Source organism: Corvus hawaiiensis, chromosome 27 (genome assembly GCF_020740725.1).
Source record: "Corvus hawaiiensis isolate bCorHaw1 chromosome 27, bCorHaw1.pri.cur, whole genome shotgun sequence".
Taxonomy (NCBI): domain Eukaryota; kingdom Metazoa; phylum Chordata; class Aves; order Passeriformes; family Corvidae; genus Corvus; species Corvus hawaiiensis.
The window spans coordinates 3008701-3028540 of NC_063239.1; the positions used below are offsets into that span (position 1 = coordinate 3008701).

The following is a 19840-nucleotide window of genomic DNA, read 5'->3' on the forward strand; positions in this document are numbered from 1 at the left end:
CAGCTTTTCACCTAAAAAACAACAGGGCTTGAAGTACCAACATGCACAAATGCGCAAAATGCACAAAACCAAAATGATGCTAAGCAAAGGCACTGGAAATTCACCAGGACCTGAAGGCTGAGGGACCCAAGAATCCCGAGGCTGCCCTGAGCCCCCCACCCTGCCCAGCCGAGACACCTTCGAGAACATTCCCCTCTTCCAGCCCGTTTCCCACTGCAGTGACAGGAGCAGGGGAGGCTCTGTCGGGGTGACCCTGTCCCTCCTGCTGCAGCACGGCCGGGGGTGTCCCTCCCATCCCAAGGCTGCCCGTGTTGCTATTTGGAGAGCGCAGACGAACCACAGCCCCCGATGCCCACAGAGGTCACACACCGACGCCGTGAGAATGGGCTCAAGTGCAGCAAGAATAGGTCCCTGTCTTGACCCCCACCAGCTCCTTACACCCCCCAAAGCCCCGGGCTGGAGGGCTGGGACCCCACCACCGGGGCTGGGCAGCCCCTTGCCTCCCCCCAGCCACCACAGGCATTGCTGCCCTGCTCGCCCTTCACCCCAAAACACCCCCAAACAAACAGGGACAGCAAAAATACCCCCGAAGAGCCATCCCTCCTGCCACAGATTTTCTAGCCACAGGAGCCAGCTCCATAAATGCTTTTTATTAAATTTTGTTAGAACAAGAAATTGTGTTTTCTTATTTAAACCTTTGCTACCCCCAAACCCACAACCCCAACGGGGCAGAAATATTTCCCCCCAAAGCAAATGGTCCCTGGGCCAGTGAGAGGGGGCCGGCACTGGCCACAGCAGCTGTCAGCTCTCCAGGACAGTTGTGCTCAGCCCCAGCAAGCAGAGCTGGGCTTGTCCTCTGTCCCCCCAGCACGGACTCTTCCCCCAGAGAACTCCCCCACTGCCCAGGAGAGTGGCCTGAGGTTCCGCAGGGATTGTCCCTGCCAAGCTTTGCCCTTCCCTGCCCACACCCAGGAGGCTCCTGGAGCCTGGCATCTGCCCAAAGCCAGCCCTGATGCCAAGGACTCTCCTCCCTATGGAAGTGCCAGGACACACAGGGGGCACAGAACTCTCCAACCTGACACACACGGCTGCACCAGCTCCCCCTGAGCACCGAGGTGAGGAGGTGCAGGCTCCGTGGAGCCCCAGCTGCAGCAGCTCTTTATCAGCAGGTAACGAGTGGGTTCAGCTGCAGGGGAGTGGCACAGCCTGGCTGGGGGGTACAGGTAGTCTGTGTTGGGGTACAGGGGGTACCCAGGTTCTGCTCCCCGGCCCAGAGAGGATCTTGCCACAGGCTCCAGCATTCCCTCAGAGTGAGCCCAGCCTGTGGCAGGACCAAGGGTCCCAGCTCTCCCTGCACAGCACACAGAGGGCACAAGAGGTGGCCTGAGGGGTGCTCATCCTGAGAGAGGGGAACTGTCAGGACCAGAATACTGGAAAACCATCGATGTCAGGATCAAGGATTTATTTACAGGTCAAGGAAAACTCTCACCCAGAGTCATGTGAGGAGGAAAAAGCAAACAAACCCAAGGAGCAGTGATTTGCCTCCCAAACACTAACGCTTGCACGCCCAGTGCACCGGGCCCTCCTCGTCTCCTTCTCCACAAGGAGACTAAAGGCATGATTTGTGTACAGTTACCAGCACCACAGAAATACAATCTGAAAACAAAACCCGCCTTTCCAGGGAAATCTGTCCCTGCTCAGGCGGATCATGGAGCAGCCCTCGCTCCTTGCAGGAAAGGGGCAGCAGCTTCAGTACTCATCCAGCGTGTCCGCCCGCGGGACGGAGAGGCCCCGCTCCTTCAGCGCCTGCACCTTCAGCTTCTCCGACTCCTGCTTGGCCTGCTGCTCCACCCGCTGCTCCTCCAGGATCTCCTCGATGGACACCTGCTGCAGAGGTGTGTCACTCTCCTTCTCCAGGTCCTGCAGGAGAAACGACTGGTTCAGCTCTGCACAGCATCCCCGGACCGCAGGGCACCTGTCACAGCAAACAGGCAGACAAACCACAAACACCCCGGCGCAGGCCCAGAGTGCAGCGGGAGCTGTGCACTTACGATTTCCCCCAGCAGCACCACATTCTCGCCCCTCACCACGAAGATGCCCCGAGGGATGTCTCCATACTTCTTGCCCACGTGGATGCGCTCCACAGTCTGGTGCAACACCAAGTTCGCTGCAGCAAAGAGAGAGACGGAAAACCAGCGATGTTCCAGGGTGAATTCCGGCTGAACAGTGTCCTGTCCCACCAGGCAGAGCCCCAGAGCAGGGACAGCGCTGGTCCCATCACTCGGTGGGTGCTCCGAGCCGGGTCACTGAAGGCGCCGACGCTGTCCCCAGCTCTCTGCACCTCAGCAGCTCCTGCCCTCAGCTCCCCCCGGGCAGGGCACGCAGTGAGCTCAGACCCCCGCGCTGAGCCCACCCGAGCCCCCCGTGCCGACGCGAGCAGAGGAGAGGATGGCGATGTTGGTGCTGCAAGTTCTGGGCAAGGAGGATGAACATCACCGGGCTGTTTCTGCTCAAAAAGCGACGCCAGAGCATCAGCGCTGGATGCAATCGCGGGAGGGGAAGGTCCCCGGTGCGGGAGAAACCTCCGTGAAGCACCAAGTCCAGGGGGATGCGACACACGGGCAGATGTTTAACCCACAGCACGAACCCACTCGAAAAACACACCGCGGGTCCCTCCTCCCCCCCTGCCCAGCTGCCCGCAGGCCCCGGCGCGGCCGTACCGAACTGGTCGATGCTGCGCAGGTACCCGATGAGCGTCCGGCCGTCCCGCAGCAGCACCAGGTGCTTCTCTGCGGGGAGAGGAGAGCGGGGGGTCGGCCACGGCCCGCGGGGGCTCCGGGACCCCCGCCCGGGGCAGCAGCACGCCGGGCCGGAGCCCACGGGGGGGGCGGCTCCCTACGGGAAGAGGGGTCCGGGCGTCCCACGGGGAACCGCGGGGCAGGACCCAGGGGGAGCGGGAGCCCAGACCCCGCGGCGGGGCGGCACCGACACGGCACGGAGGGGACGGGCCGCTGCTGGAGCGGCGGCCCGGCCGCACTCACTGTCGATGTCCTGGATGAGGCTGGCCGTGCCGGGCATGTAGTTCATGGTGCCGCCGCGCCCGCAGCGGAAGCGCCGCCATGCGCCGGTGCCGCCGCCGCCCCGGAACCGCCCGCGCCGGGCGGGGCCCACCCGCCGCTGCCCTTTTAAGCCGCGCCAGCCGTGCGCGCGGGGCCACCGCCGATTGGCCGGCGCCGGCAGGGGGCGGCCGCCGATTGGGCGCCGAGCGGGCGGGGGCGGGGCGCTGGCGGCGGCCATGGAGCCCCGCGCGGCCGGGCCGGGCCCGCCTCGCCCCGCAGGGTCCCCGCGCCCGCCCGCGGCGGCCGCGCAGGTAACGGGGCCGCGCAGGGAGCGGGGCCGCGCAGGGAACGGGGGCGGGCGGGCACGGCCCCGCGGGACGGGCGGGGACTGCTCAGCCTGGCCCTGCTCCGGTAACGGGCGCGCCAGCCCCGACCCCTGTCCGGAGCCTCCCACGCCCCGCCGGGTTCTCGTGGCTCCGCTCGCGGACCGCCGCCCGCGGGGAAGCGCTGCCTGCGGAGCCGGCTCACGGGGACGTTTCTGGGGCACGTGTGTTAGTGCAGAGATCCCGGGAATGCAGCGGTCCCGGAGCGGTTTGGGGAGCGGGAGGGCCCCGGTCCCGCGGCTGGGCATTGCCGGATCCCTCACCGGCGGCGTTTGTCGCACCTGCGTCTCGGGCTACTGTTGAAATTCGGTGTGACGGGAGAGGCTTTGCCCTGCCAAAGCAGGGTCTGCTCTCCGGCCACGGCTGTGGTTGGGTTTATCCTCCGGGATGTTGTCGGGGCTGATCCGGCTCTTCCATGGATCCCGGCACACAGGTTGTACAGCCTGCGCTCCGTGAAGCAGCTCAGGGACAAAATACTGCTTTGCCCGAAGCTACAGGGAGTCATTCCCTGAGCTCCTGAAATCCTGTGCTTCATTATCCCCTCTGCAGTTAGGTGGAAATTCGCGTTCCGTACACGTTAATTATGGGATGGATCCAGGTAAATCCTCAGGCGGATCCTGGATGTGCAGACTTTCCATACACAGACGCACAGGACCTGCAGCTCAAGGAGCTGAACACTGGCGGGCAGAGCTGGTCTGTTTGCGTCGTGTCTGTGCGAGAATGAGTAGGGAAATGAACTTTCTGGAGTGTTTCCCTTCCTCCTGTCAGTGATGCAGTGCTGGCATTGAATCCTGCAGGAGCTGCTTACTGTGAGGGGCTGCACAACTCTCCCTGAGCCCAGCTCGGCTGAGTGAGACCTGGTTAAGCTCGGTGTTAGACCTGGTACAGCCAGGTTAGACCTGGAAGGCCTAAAACTGGGGCAGATCAGCTGAGAGCAAAGGAACCCCCTGGTTAAATGCTGCAGGGAGGGCCAGTCCTCATTCCCGGAGCAGCTCTGCCTGTGCCCATGTCCCATCACCTTCCCTGTGCTCTTCCCTTGTCCCCAGGCAATGGATTCTCCCTATGCCAACGGAGCCTACAGCCCCCCATACCCGCATTATGCCAGCCTGCCGCAGGCACGGGGCTTCTACTGCTCGGGGCCCCCGCGGAGCCCCTACGCCACGGAGCCCACGGGCCTCTACCGGCCCCCGTCGCCCGCTCCCGCCTGGAGCTACGTCCCCCCAGAGTGTCCCAGCGAGGGCTCCGCGCTCCGCAGGCAGCAGGTCCCTGGCTACTCCCCGCCACAGGTAAGGGACACTCTCAGCCCTGGGTCGGAGCGTGCGGTTCCTGGGATGTTGGGTCTTGGGGCTGTGGCAGGGGCAAGCGGCGGGGCCTGCTCTGGTGGAGCTGGGGATCCCTGTGGCTCTTGAGCATCTTGTCCTGCCTGGTCTTACTCTTACAAAAACTGGTGGTCACCCTGTTCTCTTGACACCCTGAGCTTTTGGGCTAGGAAAGCAGAAATTGGGCAGCCAGCCTGAGCTGCAGCCGCTTCGCAGAATCCCAGAATTGCTGACGTTGGAAAAGATCTCCAAGATCATAGAGTCCAACCTGTGACTGATCCCCACCTTGTCACCCAGACCAGAGCACTGAGTGCCACATCCAGTTGTTCCTTGGACACCTCCAGGGATGGGGACTCCATCACCTCCCTGGGTGTTACGTACCAATGCTTTACAACCCTTTCCATGGAGAACTTCCTCCTGATGTCCAACCTGAGCCTCCCCTGGCACAGCTTGAGGCCGTTTCCTCTTGTCCTGTCCCTGTTCCCTGGGAGCAGAGCCCGACCCCGCTGGCTGCCCCCTCCAGTTCCCAGGGCTGTCTGAGGGAGCAGTGCTGGGAGTGACCCCAGTTGTAATGCCTGTTCCCCCTGTCCTTGCAGACCCCGGGAATGCCGATCCCGCAGTATCCGTACGGAGACAGCAGTGCAGGGGTCACGGGGCAGGGCCCTGTGCCACAGCCCAGAGCCCCGGAGGACGCCTGGGGCCCCCCCTCTGTCTATGGGGTGCAGCCACGTTACGCCTGGCCCGCGGCCTCGGGGCACGGCAGCTTCTACGCCTCCGATTCACACCCGTCCTGGACCGGCAGTGGGGCTCCTTCCCACCCTCCCACCTGGGAGTCACAGGGACAGGTGAGGTCCTGTTTGCATACAGAAGACTAAAATCCATGGCTGTGATTCCATAAAGTACTGGAAGGACAAGATGCCCTGGGGCAGGTCTTGAAATGGGTCAGACAGGCTTTCTCTGGGTTGGATCAGGAATTAAGTGACTCTCCACATTTTTGGTTCCCGGGCAGTAGCAGCCCTGATGGGGGGACTTGGGGATGGGGCTGCTGATCCTTGGGAGCAGCTCTGAAATGTGCTGCCTGTGGAGAAGGATCCTCTGGTCTATCCAAACAGGACCGTGCTGAAATCTGTTCAGCATCTCCCCTGTTCTTGGGTAAAGAATGCTCAGGGGCTCACACTCCTCCTCTGGCCAGGTGCCCCTTGCTGGGGTGTTGCTTTCTGACAGCTGGGGACCAGAGCACAGGTCCCTGTCCCCAGCCCTGTCCCCTGTTGGTGCAGGATGAGAGCGCAAACCTCTGGGTTTAAGGGAAATGCACTTAGAGATGTTTTCTCCCTCTGACTGCAGGACTCTGTCTACGACAGATCTGAGCAAAGCCCAAACCAACACAGTTACTATTCTGATGTCAACCACCGGCACTCGGGGACAGTGAACGAGCACAGGATGGCCAAGCCCGCGCCGTCCCAGCCCCGGGTGCAGTACAGTGCCCAGCCCCAGCTCTATGACCTCGCTCCACGGAAGCCCGTGGCCGGGAGCCGGGAGCTGGGCTTCAAACCTGCTGAGCAGCCTTCCACAAATCCTGCAGCCATCCAGCCGGAGATTCAGAGGATCCTCCACGTGATGGGGGAGGCTGAACAGCTGGAGGAAGAGGTGGATGAATTTGTAGGGAAAAAGACAGATAAATCCTACCGGCTCCTGGAGGAGATGTTGACCAAGCTGCTGCTGGAGCTGGATTCCATTGAGACTGGGGGCCAGGACAGTGTCCGGCAGGCCAGGAAAGAGTCCGTCCACAGAATTCAGGCCATACTGGAAAAACTGGAAAGAAAGGGATTGTGAAAGTACATGAGCCACAACACACAGCCTGTTGTTGAGGTTCCAAAGAGTTTCAGTTCTCTTAAATCTCAGCTCTTTCTGCTACGCACTATTGACAATGGAATAGCAATAAGCCCTGAGTTAAATCAAACCCACCAAAAAGCCACCCCAGAAGCCCAGCCCTGACAAACAACTCAGCAAAGGACAAATTGAGAGAGGTTTGAAGCAGGAACAGTATTTAATGAAGATGTTGAAGAGAACTGGGCCAAGGATGGAGCCCTGTGGGGTTATGTACAGAGTTCCCCAGACTAGGCCCAGTCTCTGGGTGCCTCCTACAGCCACAGTCAGTCTTTAAACACTTGTCAGATGTGCTGCAATGTGCAGCCATCAACCGAGACTCTCGGCTTGTCCTCACTGCCTGTATTTTCAGCTTCAGCTCCCTTGCCATAAACCCCGTGTGTCCTCATGGGGGTTGTTTGGGTTTAGTGCACTCAAGGAGTAACACTGAAGTGCTGGAGGTAGGGACTGCGCTGGCACATCTCACGTCATGCTGTTCTTCTTCTGTGGTGCAGAGCCAGTGTGGGGTGTCCCTGTGGGCATGGGAACAGACTGGAAATCCCAGTTCTGCCACTGGAAAGGAGAAGTGCAAGTCGAGGAAAGAACAGATGCAGAATGCTTGGAAGTGATTTCCAGGTCACTTGGGTCAAAATCCCCTGTTCAACTCACTGCTGTGTGTGACACTTAATAAACTCTGACAAGTTTTAAATGTTATTTTGTAATTGAGAAGTCTCAAAGTCTCTTTTTTCTTTAAAGAGAAGTGGTGGGGAAGGTTTTGTAACTCAGACCAAAGCTCCAATACAGCTGTGCCAGTGCTGAGGTCAGGGGTGAATGGAACATCCGAGAAGGCTGGTTTGGGGTGCCAGGGTGCCCCGTTGCCTCCCAGGCAGTGCAGATGCTCCAGGAGCCTCTAGCTGTGGCTCTAGGGCCAGTGGCTGAGTTGTGGAAGGGGTCTGGAAGGGATTTAAGATGCTTGAGGCTGGGAGTGCCCTGACCATGTGCTCTGTTCACTGACAGCCAGTCGAGGCCCTGGAGGCACCCAGCAGATCCCACATTCCCAGACAGGGCTGTGGGCACAGGACTGACCTTTGGAGCTTGCTGGGTGTGTCCATGATCACACGTGGTCGGCCTGCACAGCTGGCCACGTCCGGGGTGAGGCAGGAGGGAGCTGGATGTCCTGGGACAGGGAAAGGCTCAGCTGCTGTTTCATTTTGTGTCGGGCAGGAGGCAGCCAGGCGGAGCTACACCATGCTTCCAGCCTGGAATCTCCCTCCTGGGCATCGCTGGCTGTACTGGGAGATCAAAGTAATTCACAGTATCCAGAGTGCTGCCCTGTCAGTGTGCTGGTGAAGCAGTGGCCCAGCCCCTGAGTGCCACCTCTTCCCCGATCAGCTGAGCCCATCCAGGTAACACATTCCTGAACAATATTTCCTGTCCCTGCCTCTTTGGCAGAGGGTTATGTAAATCCCTAGAGAAAAGCACACGAGAGAACATGGAGAAATGGGCTGAAATGTCAGGTTATCATTGCAGGGCGTGGGGATCTGAGCAGTTCTGTGGGACGGCATGGCTGCGTGTGATGTTCTGGAATCACTGGGTGGGTTTTGTGTGTTTCCCCCAAAGCTGAGCCGAGCTGGGATCAGGGAGCAGGGCACACGTCCCACACCTCAGCCTGAAGGAAACTGCTGTAACCGCATCCCTACCTGCTGCCTCTGCCTCCTTCACACAGGACCAAAGTGGGTCATGGCTCAGCCGGATGATCCGAATGGAGACATTCTGACACGGGCAGGAGCTGTGTCAGCACCGACTGGTGCGGGCTCTGCACAGACAAGGTTCGCAGGCATTTGCTCTCCAGCCGCAGAACTGGGGATTTTAGCACTCCTGACCCTTCAGTTTTCCTCACCAGCCCCTGCTGTGGCAGCAGTGAGCAATGGCAGAGCAGCTCCTGGCAACTGGTTTATCTTGCAGCATCCACCCACATCACAAACCCCAAATTAGAAAGTCTCTCTCTGTTTATCGCTGGACTCATCTCTACAGAAACCAAACGCTTACTCTGGGGTGGCCCATTGCTTCTCCAGCAGCGCTCGCCCTCAGCAGAGGGTTTCTCAATCGCCACAGACGCTAAAGGGACTGAAAAACAAACATTAAATCAGCACCTCGTGGTTTCTGCTGCAATCACCCCATGCTTGAGTGTTTGTTCCTGCCGCAGGCAGGAGGCAGCTGGGTGGTGTTTCCCTGCACCCCAGTGCCCCGCATCCAGCTCGGGGCCACAATGACCCACCCGGGCTGCTGCCAGCGGCCGGGGGCAGGGAACACGGGCAGGGGTCACAGGCAGGGAACAGGGGCAGGGATCATGGGCAGGGAACACGGGCAGGGGTCACAGGCAGGGATCATGGGCAGGGAACACGGGCAGGGATCACAGGCAGGGATCATGGGCAGGGAACACGGGCAGGGGTCACAGGCAGGGATCATGGGCAGGGAACACGGGCAGGGGTCACAGGCAGGGATCATGGGCAGGGAACACGGGCAGGGATCATAGGCAAAGGTCATGGGCAAGGATCGCGGGCAGGAGCTGCAGGCAGAGGCAGCGATTGCGGGGCTGCAGGGCAGGGCTGAGGGCAAAGGTAGCGGGCAGGGATCACGGGCAGGGGCCGCAGGCAAGAGCTACAGGCAGGGACTGGGGGCAGGGATTGCGGGCAGGGATTGCGGGCAGGGATTGCGGGCAGGGATTGCGGGCAGTCCCCGCTCCTCCCCGCGCTGACGGCAGGGGCGGGCCGCGGGCAGCACCGCCCCGGGCTGGGCGGGCGCCGGGGCCGGGGCCGGAGCGGGGCCTGCGCTGCAGCAGCCGCCGGGGCGGCGGGGTCGGAGCCGCTCGGGGCCGGAGCCGCTCGGGGCCGGGGCTGGGTCCCCGCGGCGCAGGGCGCGACCCGCGGAGCCCCCGGTGGCGGCGGAACCGGCGCTCCCGGGGTGGCCGCGCTCCCCCCGCAGCGGCCCCATGGCGGCGCAGGAGCCGCCGCGGCCGCCCCCGGCCCCCGCCGAGCCCCCGGAGCCGGAGCCCGGCGGGCGGTACGAGGCCGTGGTGCCGCACTGGTTCTACTGCAAGGTCACGGACACGCGGGAGCGCTGGGTCCCGTTCAGCGCGCAGGACTCGGAGCGGCTGGAGGAGGCGCACGGCGCAGGTGGGGCGGGATGCGCCGGGGGCAGCGCGGGCAGAGCGCGGCCGCCGCGGGCGGGGGTCCCACGGCACCGCCGGCCCCCAGCTACCACCGCCGCTGTTCGTCCGTCGCCCTTTGCTTTTACATCCCGCGTCCTTGCTCTTAAATCACCGTAAGGGATGGGCCTGGTGAGGGTGACGGGTGAGCATCAGGTGTGTGCTTGGGGGAAGCGCTGTCTGGGTACCAGGGAAAAATTCCCCGGACACATCCATGGCTTCCACCTGGCATGCTAGATTCTCCCTCAAGGAATTTTAAATTGAGACTTTTTTTGGCCATGCGCCTGCTCCCAATAACTGAGCTGTTTGGATGCATCAAATGGTCTGACCCCATTCAACTGATACTGCTCTAAATTATATATAATCATACTGCGAAGCATCCTCTGGTGAGGCGGGGAGAATGCCAGCAGGATGGCAGGAATTCCAGTGGGACATTCACCGTGGCATGGGGCTGTCCCTCCTATGGTAGCAAGGTTTGGGGGTCAGCTCCGAGCCCTGTGCTGAAGCCCTGGTGTGCCAAATGTCACCATCTGTGCCACCTGCTGCTGCCACAGGCAGAGCTCCGATTGCCCAAGGGTTGGCTCCCATCCTCCCTCGCCCAGGAAGTTTCGGATTAGAGGCTGCACTGCCCATCCCCAGTGCTGCTGCCTGGCCCAGCCTGGCACGGGGTGCTGTGCCACCAGCCCAGCCCGCAGGCAGACCCAAAAGGCAGCGAAATTCACAGAATTTGAGGTCTGTGTTGGGGTCTGTAGAGAGTTCTCTGTTTCGAAGAGGAATGGCTTAGAGACAGGGACCCTGGTGCACCCCCACGGTTACACAACGCACTTCCCAGGGCCACAGATTCTCTTTTACCCTGCAGGCGAGGCAGGAAAAGGACATGTAAGCATGTGCCTGAACTAGAGAGAAGGACAGTGTCGTGTAATGTTTTCATCTTACCTTCTGCCTCTGGGGGAAGTCTGACTTGGGGCATCTCGCCCACGATACCCCGACACCGCTCCCTGAACTTGGGAGCAGAGAACGTTGGCATCTGCTGCCGTGGCTCTGACCTGCTCCGCTGTGCTGCCCAAGGGAATGATCCAGCCTCATGCCTCTGGGAACTTGCCATTCCAGGCCTCTCATGATTAATTCCAGGCCTCGGTTCCCACAGGGAAAGACCAGGATGACGTGGTTGTCCCGACGTCAGGAGGCAGGTACGATGTGCACCTGCGGACGCGGCAGCGCGTTGCCGTGTACTGGGAGGAGGAGGCGTCTGAAGTGCGTCGCTGCACCTGGTTTTACAAAGGAGACAAGGACAATAAGTTTATTCCCTACTCAGAGTCCTTCAGCGAGGAACTGGAGGTAAACACACCTTTCCCATTGGTTTCCATCCCAGCTTCTCCTTGTCACACACTGTCTCTGATGTCCCAAACCCCATACAAGGCCACTGGCACCGCAGTCAGGCCTGAGGACGTGAACTCCAAAGAGGCTTTGGCACGGCATTCCTGCGGCTGATTGATGTAGCTGTGAGCACTGCCACGGCCTCCCCTTCCCCTGCCCTCGTCCGGCCTCAGTGCATCCTTCCACGGCACCTTAAAGTGCCAGGCTTTCCTTTGGGAAGATGCAAATGTAGAGATATGTAGACAGATGTATAAAAATACACATCCTTGCAATAATTCTATTCTGATGTACCAAAACCACAGTTCGAAGTTGATGGGGAAGTCTGATGCTGCTGCTGTCAAAGCGGCGAGTTCTTAAACACTCTCAGCAGGTGATCCTGGGATGACCCTGCTGCTCCTCCAGCTGATTTCTCTGCTTCTTTTACAAAGTGTTGATAAAAGATTCTGAAAACTGAGTGGGGAATGTCCCAGAAGGTTGAACATTCATGGGCATACTTCCAGCTGACTCACAGAGGGTGTTCTCTTCTGTAGGAAGCTTACATGATTGCCGTGACCCTGGATGAGTGGAAGAAGAAGCTGGAGTCCCCCAACAGAGAAGTCATTATCCTGCACAACCCAAAGGTGAGCAGGCCTGGTGATTTCTGTGGTGACCAGTGAGGACATCCCCTTGGGTCTCTTTGTGCTGTTCCCTTCAAATGGGTTTGTCCCAATGGCATTGCACTCACTTGCCTGTACCAGAGGCGAGGGCAATGGCTCTCTGTCTGCCACCAGCTTCACATTTCTTTTCAACACCCCTTTGGGCAAAGGGCAGCACAGTCTGGTACCACCCCGTGTCACCCGGCAGCTGCTGTAGCCAGAGCTGTCTCTGCTCTCGGGTCACTGACAGGCTCTCCTTGTTCCCAAGCTGATGGTTCACTACCATCCCGTCGCCAGCTCCGACGACTGGGTCTCCACCCCCACGGAACAAGGTCGGCCCCGGACTGTGAAGAGAGGAGTGGAGAACATCGCTGTCGAGATCCCCAGTGGTGAGCTTGCTTCTCCCTTCCACCCATCCAAAACCCTGTGGAGTGTTTTCCAACCTGTTCGCTCAGAAAGACTGGCAGAAGCTCCCTTGATCCTTTAAGTGAAGTGCACATCAAAAGATTTTGTGCCAAAAGGATCCAAATGGTTTCAGAGACCTCCCCAGCCCCAGCGAGCTGCAGATCCAGGGGAGGGTGGTGAGCTTCCAGCTCCTGTACAGAGACAGAGCTGTTGGGAGCTCTACAGTGCCTGAAACTACCCCCGAGGTCTCGATGTCTGTTTGCACAGGAGGAGAGTTTCTTTCCCTGGTAGGGACACAGCGGTTTATCACTTACCTATGTGCTGGTGGCTCTCTGGAGCACATGCTCTCCCCATCGATACAGCCAAGTGTCAGCTCTGTCCCCTCCCAGCTGCGCTGAGCCCCCAGTCAGGCCTCAGGACTTGTCCCCGTGGGGAGGTCAGGCAGTTACTCCATTTTCCATGTGTGCCTGCCCTCAGGAAGGCACGTATGCAAACTAAGGTGTGCGGGAAGTAGAGAACAAGCCCTGACTCCACCTGGGGCCTACATGGGAGGTGCAGCTCCGTGGGGCTGGGGTGGCTCGTCAGGGTGGGCTGGGCAGCTGGACTGAGACCTCCTGGCCCTGTGCTTCTCTGTGCTGAACGCTCCCCATGGCTGGACAAGGGTGAACTGCCCGGAGCAGTGAGTGAGGGTGGTGGCAGAATGGGGACGAACCACTGCGCCTTCCTCTACTGTCCCGTTGGTCCAGATCCATTCCAGGGCAGGCGGCTGAATTTAGCAGGACCAAGAAACCCCACCACCCCTGAGGTGCAAATCCAGGCACCAGTAAGGGTTTTCATGGGCTGAGGTGAGGGTGGGAGGCTCCAGTCCCGCACAGCGGTGCTTCCAGCAGGTCGATTCCCTGCTAGGCACCGTCTCCGCAGCCCTGAGCCCCTCTCCCCTCCTCAGGAGAGCCGCTGCAGATCGACCACCTGGTGTTCGTGGTGCACGGGATCGGCCCCGCCTGCGACATCCGCTTCCGCAGCATCGTGCAGTGCGGTAGGTGTGAGAGCTGGGAGCCCAGGGGCGCTCCCGCCGGGAGAAACCTCATCCTGGGCGACGGGAAACGCTGTCACGGTGCATCAAACCATCCCCACGCACTGGCCGGCTGCACGGCCAAACCTGCTGACTGTGGGGAGTGTGAATGGAACGCTCACTAACCCACCAAATCCCCCCTTCTGAAAAGGTTTAGGCAGCTGCTGTTCATCCCTTTTGCTTCACAACAGAGTTATTTTTTATAAATTTCTAAATGTGCCTTATCCTGACTGCCAGACTAAAGCCCTGCCCATGTGAAGGAGGCACAGATGGGGCAGTGAAATCCAGTAAACACACGTGGCAGGACTTGGAGCCTCCCCTGATCTCTAGTTAAAGATTCAGGGACTTAGGGGAGCAGCAGCAGCAGCAGATTAAAGACCCCAGTGGGATTTCCCTCTAATGATCTTTCGTGGTATTAAGTGTTGTTGGTGCCACGAGCTGGCCCCAGAGCCCGGTGGATCTCCATAAGAGCTCTTCTCTTTTCCAGTGAACGATTTCAGGAATGTCTCGCTAAGCATGCTGCAAGCACACTTCAAGAAGGCCCAGGAGCAGCAGCAGGTTGGCCGGGTGGAGTTCCTGCCCGTGAACTGGCACAGCTCCCTCCACTCCACTGGCGTGGATGTGTAAGTGTCTGCAGGGATGGCAAAGTGCACAGGCAGCCTCCTCCCCTGGAAACTCCACTTTTTCTGTCCAAAAAGCAAAGGGGAAGCTGTGAGCTTTTAGGGTAGGGGTGAGCAGGTGAGACAGGGACCCCCAGAGCACTTCCCACTGCCATTCTGTAGCACACAGCAGGCGCCTGCTCCGATCAGCATCCAGAGAGCAGAGGCTTCTGCCTTTCCATGGCTGATCTGGGGAGGGGCCGTGGATGCCCAAACCTTGCTAAAGGCCTCTGAGAACTGAGTACCCAGTTCCTGCACTGCAGCACTGCTCTGCAGTGCCCCAGGAAGGACAGAAAGCAGGCCACGCTCCTGGGGAAGAAAGGGCAGGCTCTTCATTCTTGGAATATAAGAGCACAGGCTGTGCTTTGCCTTTGGTCTGGGCATAAGCCGAGGGTCTGGATTACAATGTACACCCTTGGGGACAGCGTCAGTCCTGCTCTGAACTTCTCTTTTGCTTTAGAAACATGGTGGGGTTCCGTGGCTTCCTCAGCTGCAGCCCCCTCTCCCCTTTCCCCCGCAGTGACCTGGAGCGGATCACGCTGCCCAGCATCAACCGCCTGCGTCACTTCATCAATGACACCATCCTGGACGTGTTCTTCTACAACAGCTCCACCTATTGCCAGACCATCGTGGACACGGTGGCCTCGGAGATGAACCGCCTGCACCAGCTCTTCCTGCAGAGGAACCCGCAGTTCAAGGGCGGGGTGTCCATCGCGGGGCACAGCCTGGGTAAGGGCTCACCCGCGGCTCCTGCGAGCGCCAGGGGAGGGAACAGCCACAGAATGCTTTGGGTTGGAAGGGACACCTTCCACTAAGACCAGGTTGCTCCAAGCCCCATCCCAACTTCCAGGGGTGTGGCAGCCACAGCTTTGCTGGGCAGCCTGTGCTACTGCTTCACCACTGAGTAAAATAATTTCTTCCTGACATCTAATGTAGCCTGTCCTCTGTCAGTTTAAAGCCATTGTCCCTTGTTCTGTCACTGTCTGCCTGTGAAAAAGTTCAGGGTGCAGCTCTTCCATCCCAAAAAGGAGGTGGCTCGGGCTCTTCCCCTCCGGCTGCTGATGCTCTGCCCATGCCTGGTTTCTAGGGTCACTCATTTTGTTTGATCTCCTGACGAACCAGAAGGCTGATCCTGAGGAGGACAAGCACTGTGCACAGGTAATGGAGGCCCCTGACCTCACTCCTGCAGCTGTGTGGGGATGGGGGAGAGAACCCAATATGCACAGGAGCAAACTGGTGAGCAGAAAGCACAATCCCTTCTGGATCTGTTCACAGGGGTCCAGGACAACCTCAAGCACAGGGGGTATTGAGGAAGTAAAAGAAATCCTGAGGAAGCTGGAGCTGTCTGAGTATTGTGATGTTTTTGAGAAGGAGAAAATGGACAGGCAAGCACTGGTGAGAAGTTCCCCTGTTTTACTGGCTCTTGTGGCTCTTCTTTGCTTTTCTTCCCCACCATCCCACCAGTGCACATCTTCTGGTACTGAGTCACACGTGAAACGTCTCTGAGGAGGAACAGTCTCATAGAACAGACACCTCACCACACCTTTGCTCCTGAACTAACACCAGCCTTGCTTATTTTCCAGTTCTTGTGCACAGAGACAAACCTTAAAGAAATGGGAATTCCCTTAGGGCCAAGAATGAAAATACTCCATTACCTCAGCTCCAAGACAGAGATGAAGGTTTGTTTTCTGCATGGCTTGTGCTCATCCCATCACATCTCATCCCATTCCATCCCTCTGACACAAGGACCCCTTTGTGCTGCTGCAGGATCAGAGCTCAGCAGCTCCCGGGCACAGCAAACGCGGAGCCGAGGCAGGGGGGTCCCAGCACGGGGACAGCACGGAGGATGGCAGGAATTGCCAATACCGGGACATTGGCTTAGGACAGGTAACAGCTGAGCTCTGGCTGCACCCATGAAGCCCTCGTAACACCAGCACAGAGATTGTCTCGTGAACAAATCTGAACATCCCCCTCTCCCAGGTCTCAGCAAACTACCCCCAGCTGAACTACAAGCCCACCATCTTCTTTGCCTTTGGCTCTCCCATTGGGATGTTTCTCACAGTGCGAGGAGTGAAGCGCATCGACCCAAACTACAGCCTGCCCACCTGCAAAGGCTTCTTCAACATCTTCCACCCCGTAGGTATAAGAACCAGAGCTGTCCTGCGTGAGACACGTGGAGCAGGAGCCCTGCCACTGTCCCCCTCTTCTGTGCAGTTTGACCCCGTGGCGTACCGGATCGAGCCCATGATCGTCCCGGACCTGGAGTTCGAGCCGATGCTGCTGCCCCACCACAAGGGCAGGAAGAGGATGCACCTCGGTACGGCACAGGCAGCCCCTGTCCCCCGGCCTGGGGCCGCTGCTGCAGCCCCCAGCCCCACACCCACCCCCCTCCTGCCTTGCAGAACTGAAGGAAGGGCTGACACGCATGAGCGTGGACCTGAAGAACAACCTGCTGGGGTCACTGCGCGTGGCCTGGCAGTCCTTCACCCGCGCCCCGGTGCCGGCCCTGGAGGCAGGGAGCACCGAGGCCGAAGCAGAGGCAGAGGCTGGCACAGAGAAGCAGCCAGGTCAGTGGTGGGGGGCAGGGGGGAGCCAAGGATGCAGCCTTAGGAGCTGCCAATGAAGCAGCTTGCCTGGATTCCTGCAGCCACACTGCCCATCATCTGTGCCCAGCAAAGGGATCGCCTTCAGGCTATGGATGCACCTGGCTCCCCCCAAATGCTGTGGCCTTTTAGCATCTGATGAAGGGATTTTCTGGGGGGTCTCAGCACACCACACCACGTTTTAAGCCTGTCCCCCTCCTCTGGCTGCTCCTTGCACTGCTGTTTCTGAGCACTTCAGCTGCCCCTTCCCTGTGTGAGCCACAGAGGTGTGAAAGGAGGGCCTGGCCCTGCTGTTGTACTGTCATGGTTGCTGGTGCCCTGTGCCTGAACCACGCTGCTCTTCCTCTCTCCAGACACAAAGCCAGAGGAGCCCCCCACAGCAGTGAAGGAAGAGACCCCCCTCATCAACGTGGGGAGGCTGAATGGAGGGAACCGCATCGACTACGTGCTGCAGGAGAAGCCAATAGAGAGCTTCAACGAATATTTGTTTGCACTCCAGGGGCATCTCTGCTATTGGTAAGTGTCTGTGTAATGCTCAGGGCTTCAAATTTGCATGTGGTGGAAGCAGAATGACATCAGTTTCACAGCCAGTGTAGTAAGAAAAGCCGTAACTGATCAAGGGAACAAGATCTTCTCCTGTCTGTGACACGGAGGCTGGGCAGGGACAGAGGAAGGAGACTTGTGGTTCTCCTTGCCTTGTGCTGCCTGCATCTGCAGAGCACTGCATCTACTCCAGCCATCACAGATGTGCTGATAGAGTGCAGGGAAGCCTTCCCTTCTGATGCCCATGTCCTCCTCCTCCAGGGAGTCAGAAGACACCGTTCTGCTGGTTCTGAAGGAGATCTACCAGACACAAGGCATCACACTGGATCAACCTTTACCAGGAAGCCAGTGACCAACCTGTGCTGTTCTGGCTGTAAGTCACCTTTGCCTAAACCCCTTCTGGATTTCCTAGGACACCTCAGAGGAGATCTGGTTTGTTTGAGGGAATAATATCCATTAGCTAAGGCAGGGAGCTTTCGCCAGCCTTTTTCTTTGGCCTCTCAGCACCTCTGGTTTCTTTCCTCTTCCCTGGACACAATCAGGCATGAGGAGAGAACCAAGGAGGGTCCAGGAGGCTGTGCTGGGTGGATTCTGGCTGCCTCACTGCAGCCAGAATTCCTGTCTTCTCCTTTTGCTTTCTTAGGTCCAGTTCCACTGAGTACTCACCCGGAAAGTCCAGATCTCTTCTCTGCCTTCCTCTCTCCTCTGCTGCCGTGTCCTGCATGCTGCTTCCCAAGTACTTGCTGCTACCTGGAGATAAGGATGGATTTTTCTCCATTTTGGGTAGGGCTAGGGGGGAAACTGTCAAGGGAAAACCACTTCTGCTCAAACACACACAACACCTGTACAGTGACTCCTGTGGCAACGTGTACTTTTAACCCTCCACCCTGCGAGTCCCCACCCCAGCTCCTCCAGCACTGCAGCAGATGAGCTGTCCAGGCTCAGAACCCACCGAGGGCCTGACCCTGCGCCTGGCTCGGTGAGGACACTCACAGCCTGGGACCTTGAGGAGAAAAAGCCTTAAATACAGAGCGTGGAAAGAGCTACAGCAGCCTTGGAGCAAGGGAGATTGCTGACTGCTGACACAAACACCCACGCCAGCACTGCAGGCCTGGGAGGCGAAGCCCAGGGCACAGGCTGCTGCTGAGCCAGCAGGGTCTGTCCACCAGCCACCTTCATGTCCCTGCACTGCTGCTGCATGTTTGTGCAGCCCTGGGCCGTGCCAGGCAGGGCTGCCCCATAAAGCACCTCGTGAGAGCGGCATGTTTGTGCTCCTTCCTGCTCTGATGTGTTGGTAGTGACGTCTCAGCACCCTCACCCAGCCCGCGCTGGCAGACCAAGGGCCTCCCCACGGCACTGACCAAGCCAGTGCCCAGCTGTACCTGCTCCGAGGAAAGCTTCACCTCCAGCTCCAGCCAGCCTGGGGACCAGCAGCTGCTCCTGGCAGTGTCAGGGCAGCGTGAGCCCTCTGTGCCCTGCAGGGGCACAGAGCAGCGCTGCCGTCCCGCGGGGCTCTCAGGTGGTGACGGAGATCTTGCGCCTGCCGCACTCCCGTCCTTGTTTTTAGCTTTAAATATACAAAATGCAGCCAGCAAAGGTGGAGCCCAGATCCAGTAGGGCCTGGACACTGCAGGAATGACACCAGCTCTGTAGGCAGCTCAGTCTGCAGCTGCCTTGGAGCTCTGTTCTGAGGGGGACAGGGCTAGAGAGCCTCTGTGATCCTTCCCTGGCCACCGAAGCCCCCAGGCTGGCTCAGTGCCTAGGCTGGGGCTCCAGTGCTGTGTGAGGTGTTGCTGTGCAGCCTTTGGAAAAGCCAAACCACTTTCCTTCCTGCTGACTTTTACCCTGCATGGGGTAAGGAGCCTTTTTCCCCCACAGCCTGTTGGTTTGTTTTTCCTCCATTGTCTGTTATTTGCACTATTGGAAGGGTTTTGTTTGCAGCCTCCATCCCTCCTCCCCTCCCAAGGAACAGAAGCTGTTCTTTACCTGACTGCAGGAACAGCCAAGCTGCTCAGTTGGCACCTGAACTACTGCTGGCTAAAGTCTCCTACGGGAGTAGGAGAAGGGACAGTTTTAACGTGGAACACTAACGATCAGCTTTTTAAGTTATGCACTTTGTTAAAAAAAAAGAAGTTAAATACATTTTAAATGTTATTTAATGTCTTTTCCAGTAAAAGCCAAAATAAATAAGTAGATGACTGTGGTGTGTGCATGTCTGGGGGAAGAGGGAAGGGCTGGAGAATTCCATGAGCCATTTTAGGGGAAAGTGAAGCTATTTCTGTAATTCTGTTGAAGCTGCAGAGCCATTGAGGGTTCCAACTGCAGCTGATGGGCTGGTGTTTCATTACTGACGCACCTGCCTTGCTCTGCTGCAGCCTCACCTGTGCTGTTTACATGTACACACACACCCGATGAAACTACACCTGTCTGTGAAGGGACCAGTGACAAACAGCTGCTCACAGAGCTCCTGCCAGCCCTGGATCTCGGCAGCACTCTGCCCTTCCTTGTCTGAGAGACAGACCATGGGCAGGGAAACGAGCACCTGTGCAGGATGCTCTCACAGAGGTGCAGGGATGCCCTCAGACACCATTTCATTTTCTGCTGTCATCTCCTTAAAACTATACTAAAGCTGCAAGGAAAGATACAAAATGAGCACCCACCAGAAACCCCTTCAGACACCTGAGGAAATGGCTTATAAAGCAACAACCCAA

The 19840-nt window shown here is 58.7% G+C and overlaps 3 protein-coding genes across 5 annotated transcripts; 2 read left to right on the plus strand and 1 right to left on the minus strand.

The window, feature by feature from the left end:
• Positions 1–1447: 1447 nt before the first annotated feature.
• On the minus strand, positions 1448–3159 carry LSM1 (LSM1 homolog, mRNA degradation associated). Its single transcript, XM_048287501.1, has 4 exons — positions 3042–3159; positions 2721–2789; positions 2052–2167; positions 1448–1920 (listed from the first exon to the last, which is right to left on the minus strand). Exons 1-4 carry the CDS (start codon positions 3085–3087, stop codon positions 1750–1752), a joined length of 402 nt encoding a protein of 133 aa, XP_048143458.1. The 5' UTR covers positions 3088–3159; the 3' UTR covers positions 1448–1749.
• Positions 3160–3295: 136 nt separating this feature from the next.
• BAG4 (BAG cochaperone 4) lies at positions 3296–7349 on the plus strand. Of its 2 annotated transcripts, none has more exons than XM_048287492.1 (4): positions 3296–3370; positions 4489–4728; positions 5358–5606; positions 6106–7349. In XM_048287492.1, the coding sequence occupies exons 1-4, from the start codon at positions 3296–3298 to the stop codon at positions 6592–6594; spliced, it is 1053 nt and encodes a 350-aa protein (XP_048143449.1). In that variant the 3' UTR covers positions 6595–7349. The 2 variants fall into 2 exon arrangements, with proteins under 2 accessions (XP_048143449.1, XP_048143450.1); XM_048287493.1 differs by lacking the exon at positions 3296–3370 and adding an exon at positions 3470–3875.
• A 2255-nt stretch (positions 7350–9604) lies between these two features.
• DDHD2 (DDHD domain containing 2) lies at positions 9605–18172 on the plus strand. Of its 2 annotated transcripts, XM_048287457.1 has the most exons (17): positions 9605–9803; positions 10983–11173; positions 11743–11832; positions 12116–12236; positions 13199–13288; positions 13812–13947; positions 14504–14712; positions 15071–15141; positions 15259–15378; positions 15567–15662; positions 15751–15870; positions 15964–16119; positions 16198–16300; positions 16386–16550; positions 16940–17102; positions 17391–17502; positions 17773–18172. In XM_048287457.1, the coding sequence occupies exons 1-16, from the start codon at positions 9620–9622 to the stop codon at positions 17479–17481; spliced, it is 2106 nt and encodes a 701-aa protein (XP_048143414.1). In that variant the 5' UTR covers positions 9605–9619; the 3' UTR covers positions 17482–17502; positions 17773–18172. The 2 variants fall into 2 exon arrangements, with proteins under 2 accessions (XP_048143414.1, XP_048143412.1); XM_048287455.1 differs by having other exon boundaries at positions 15071–15378.
• Positions 18173–19840: the final 1668 nt, after the last annotated feature.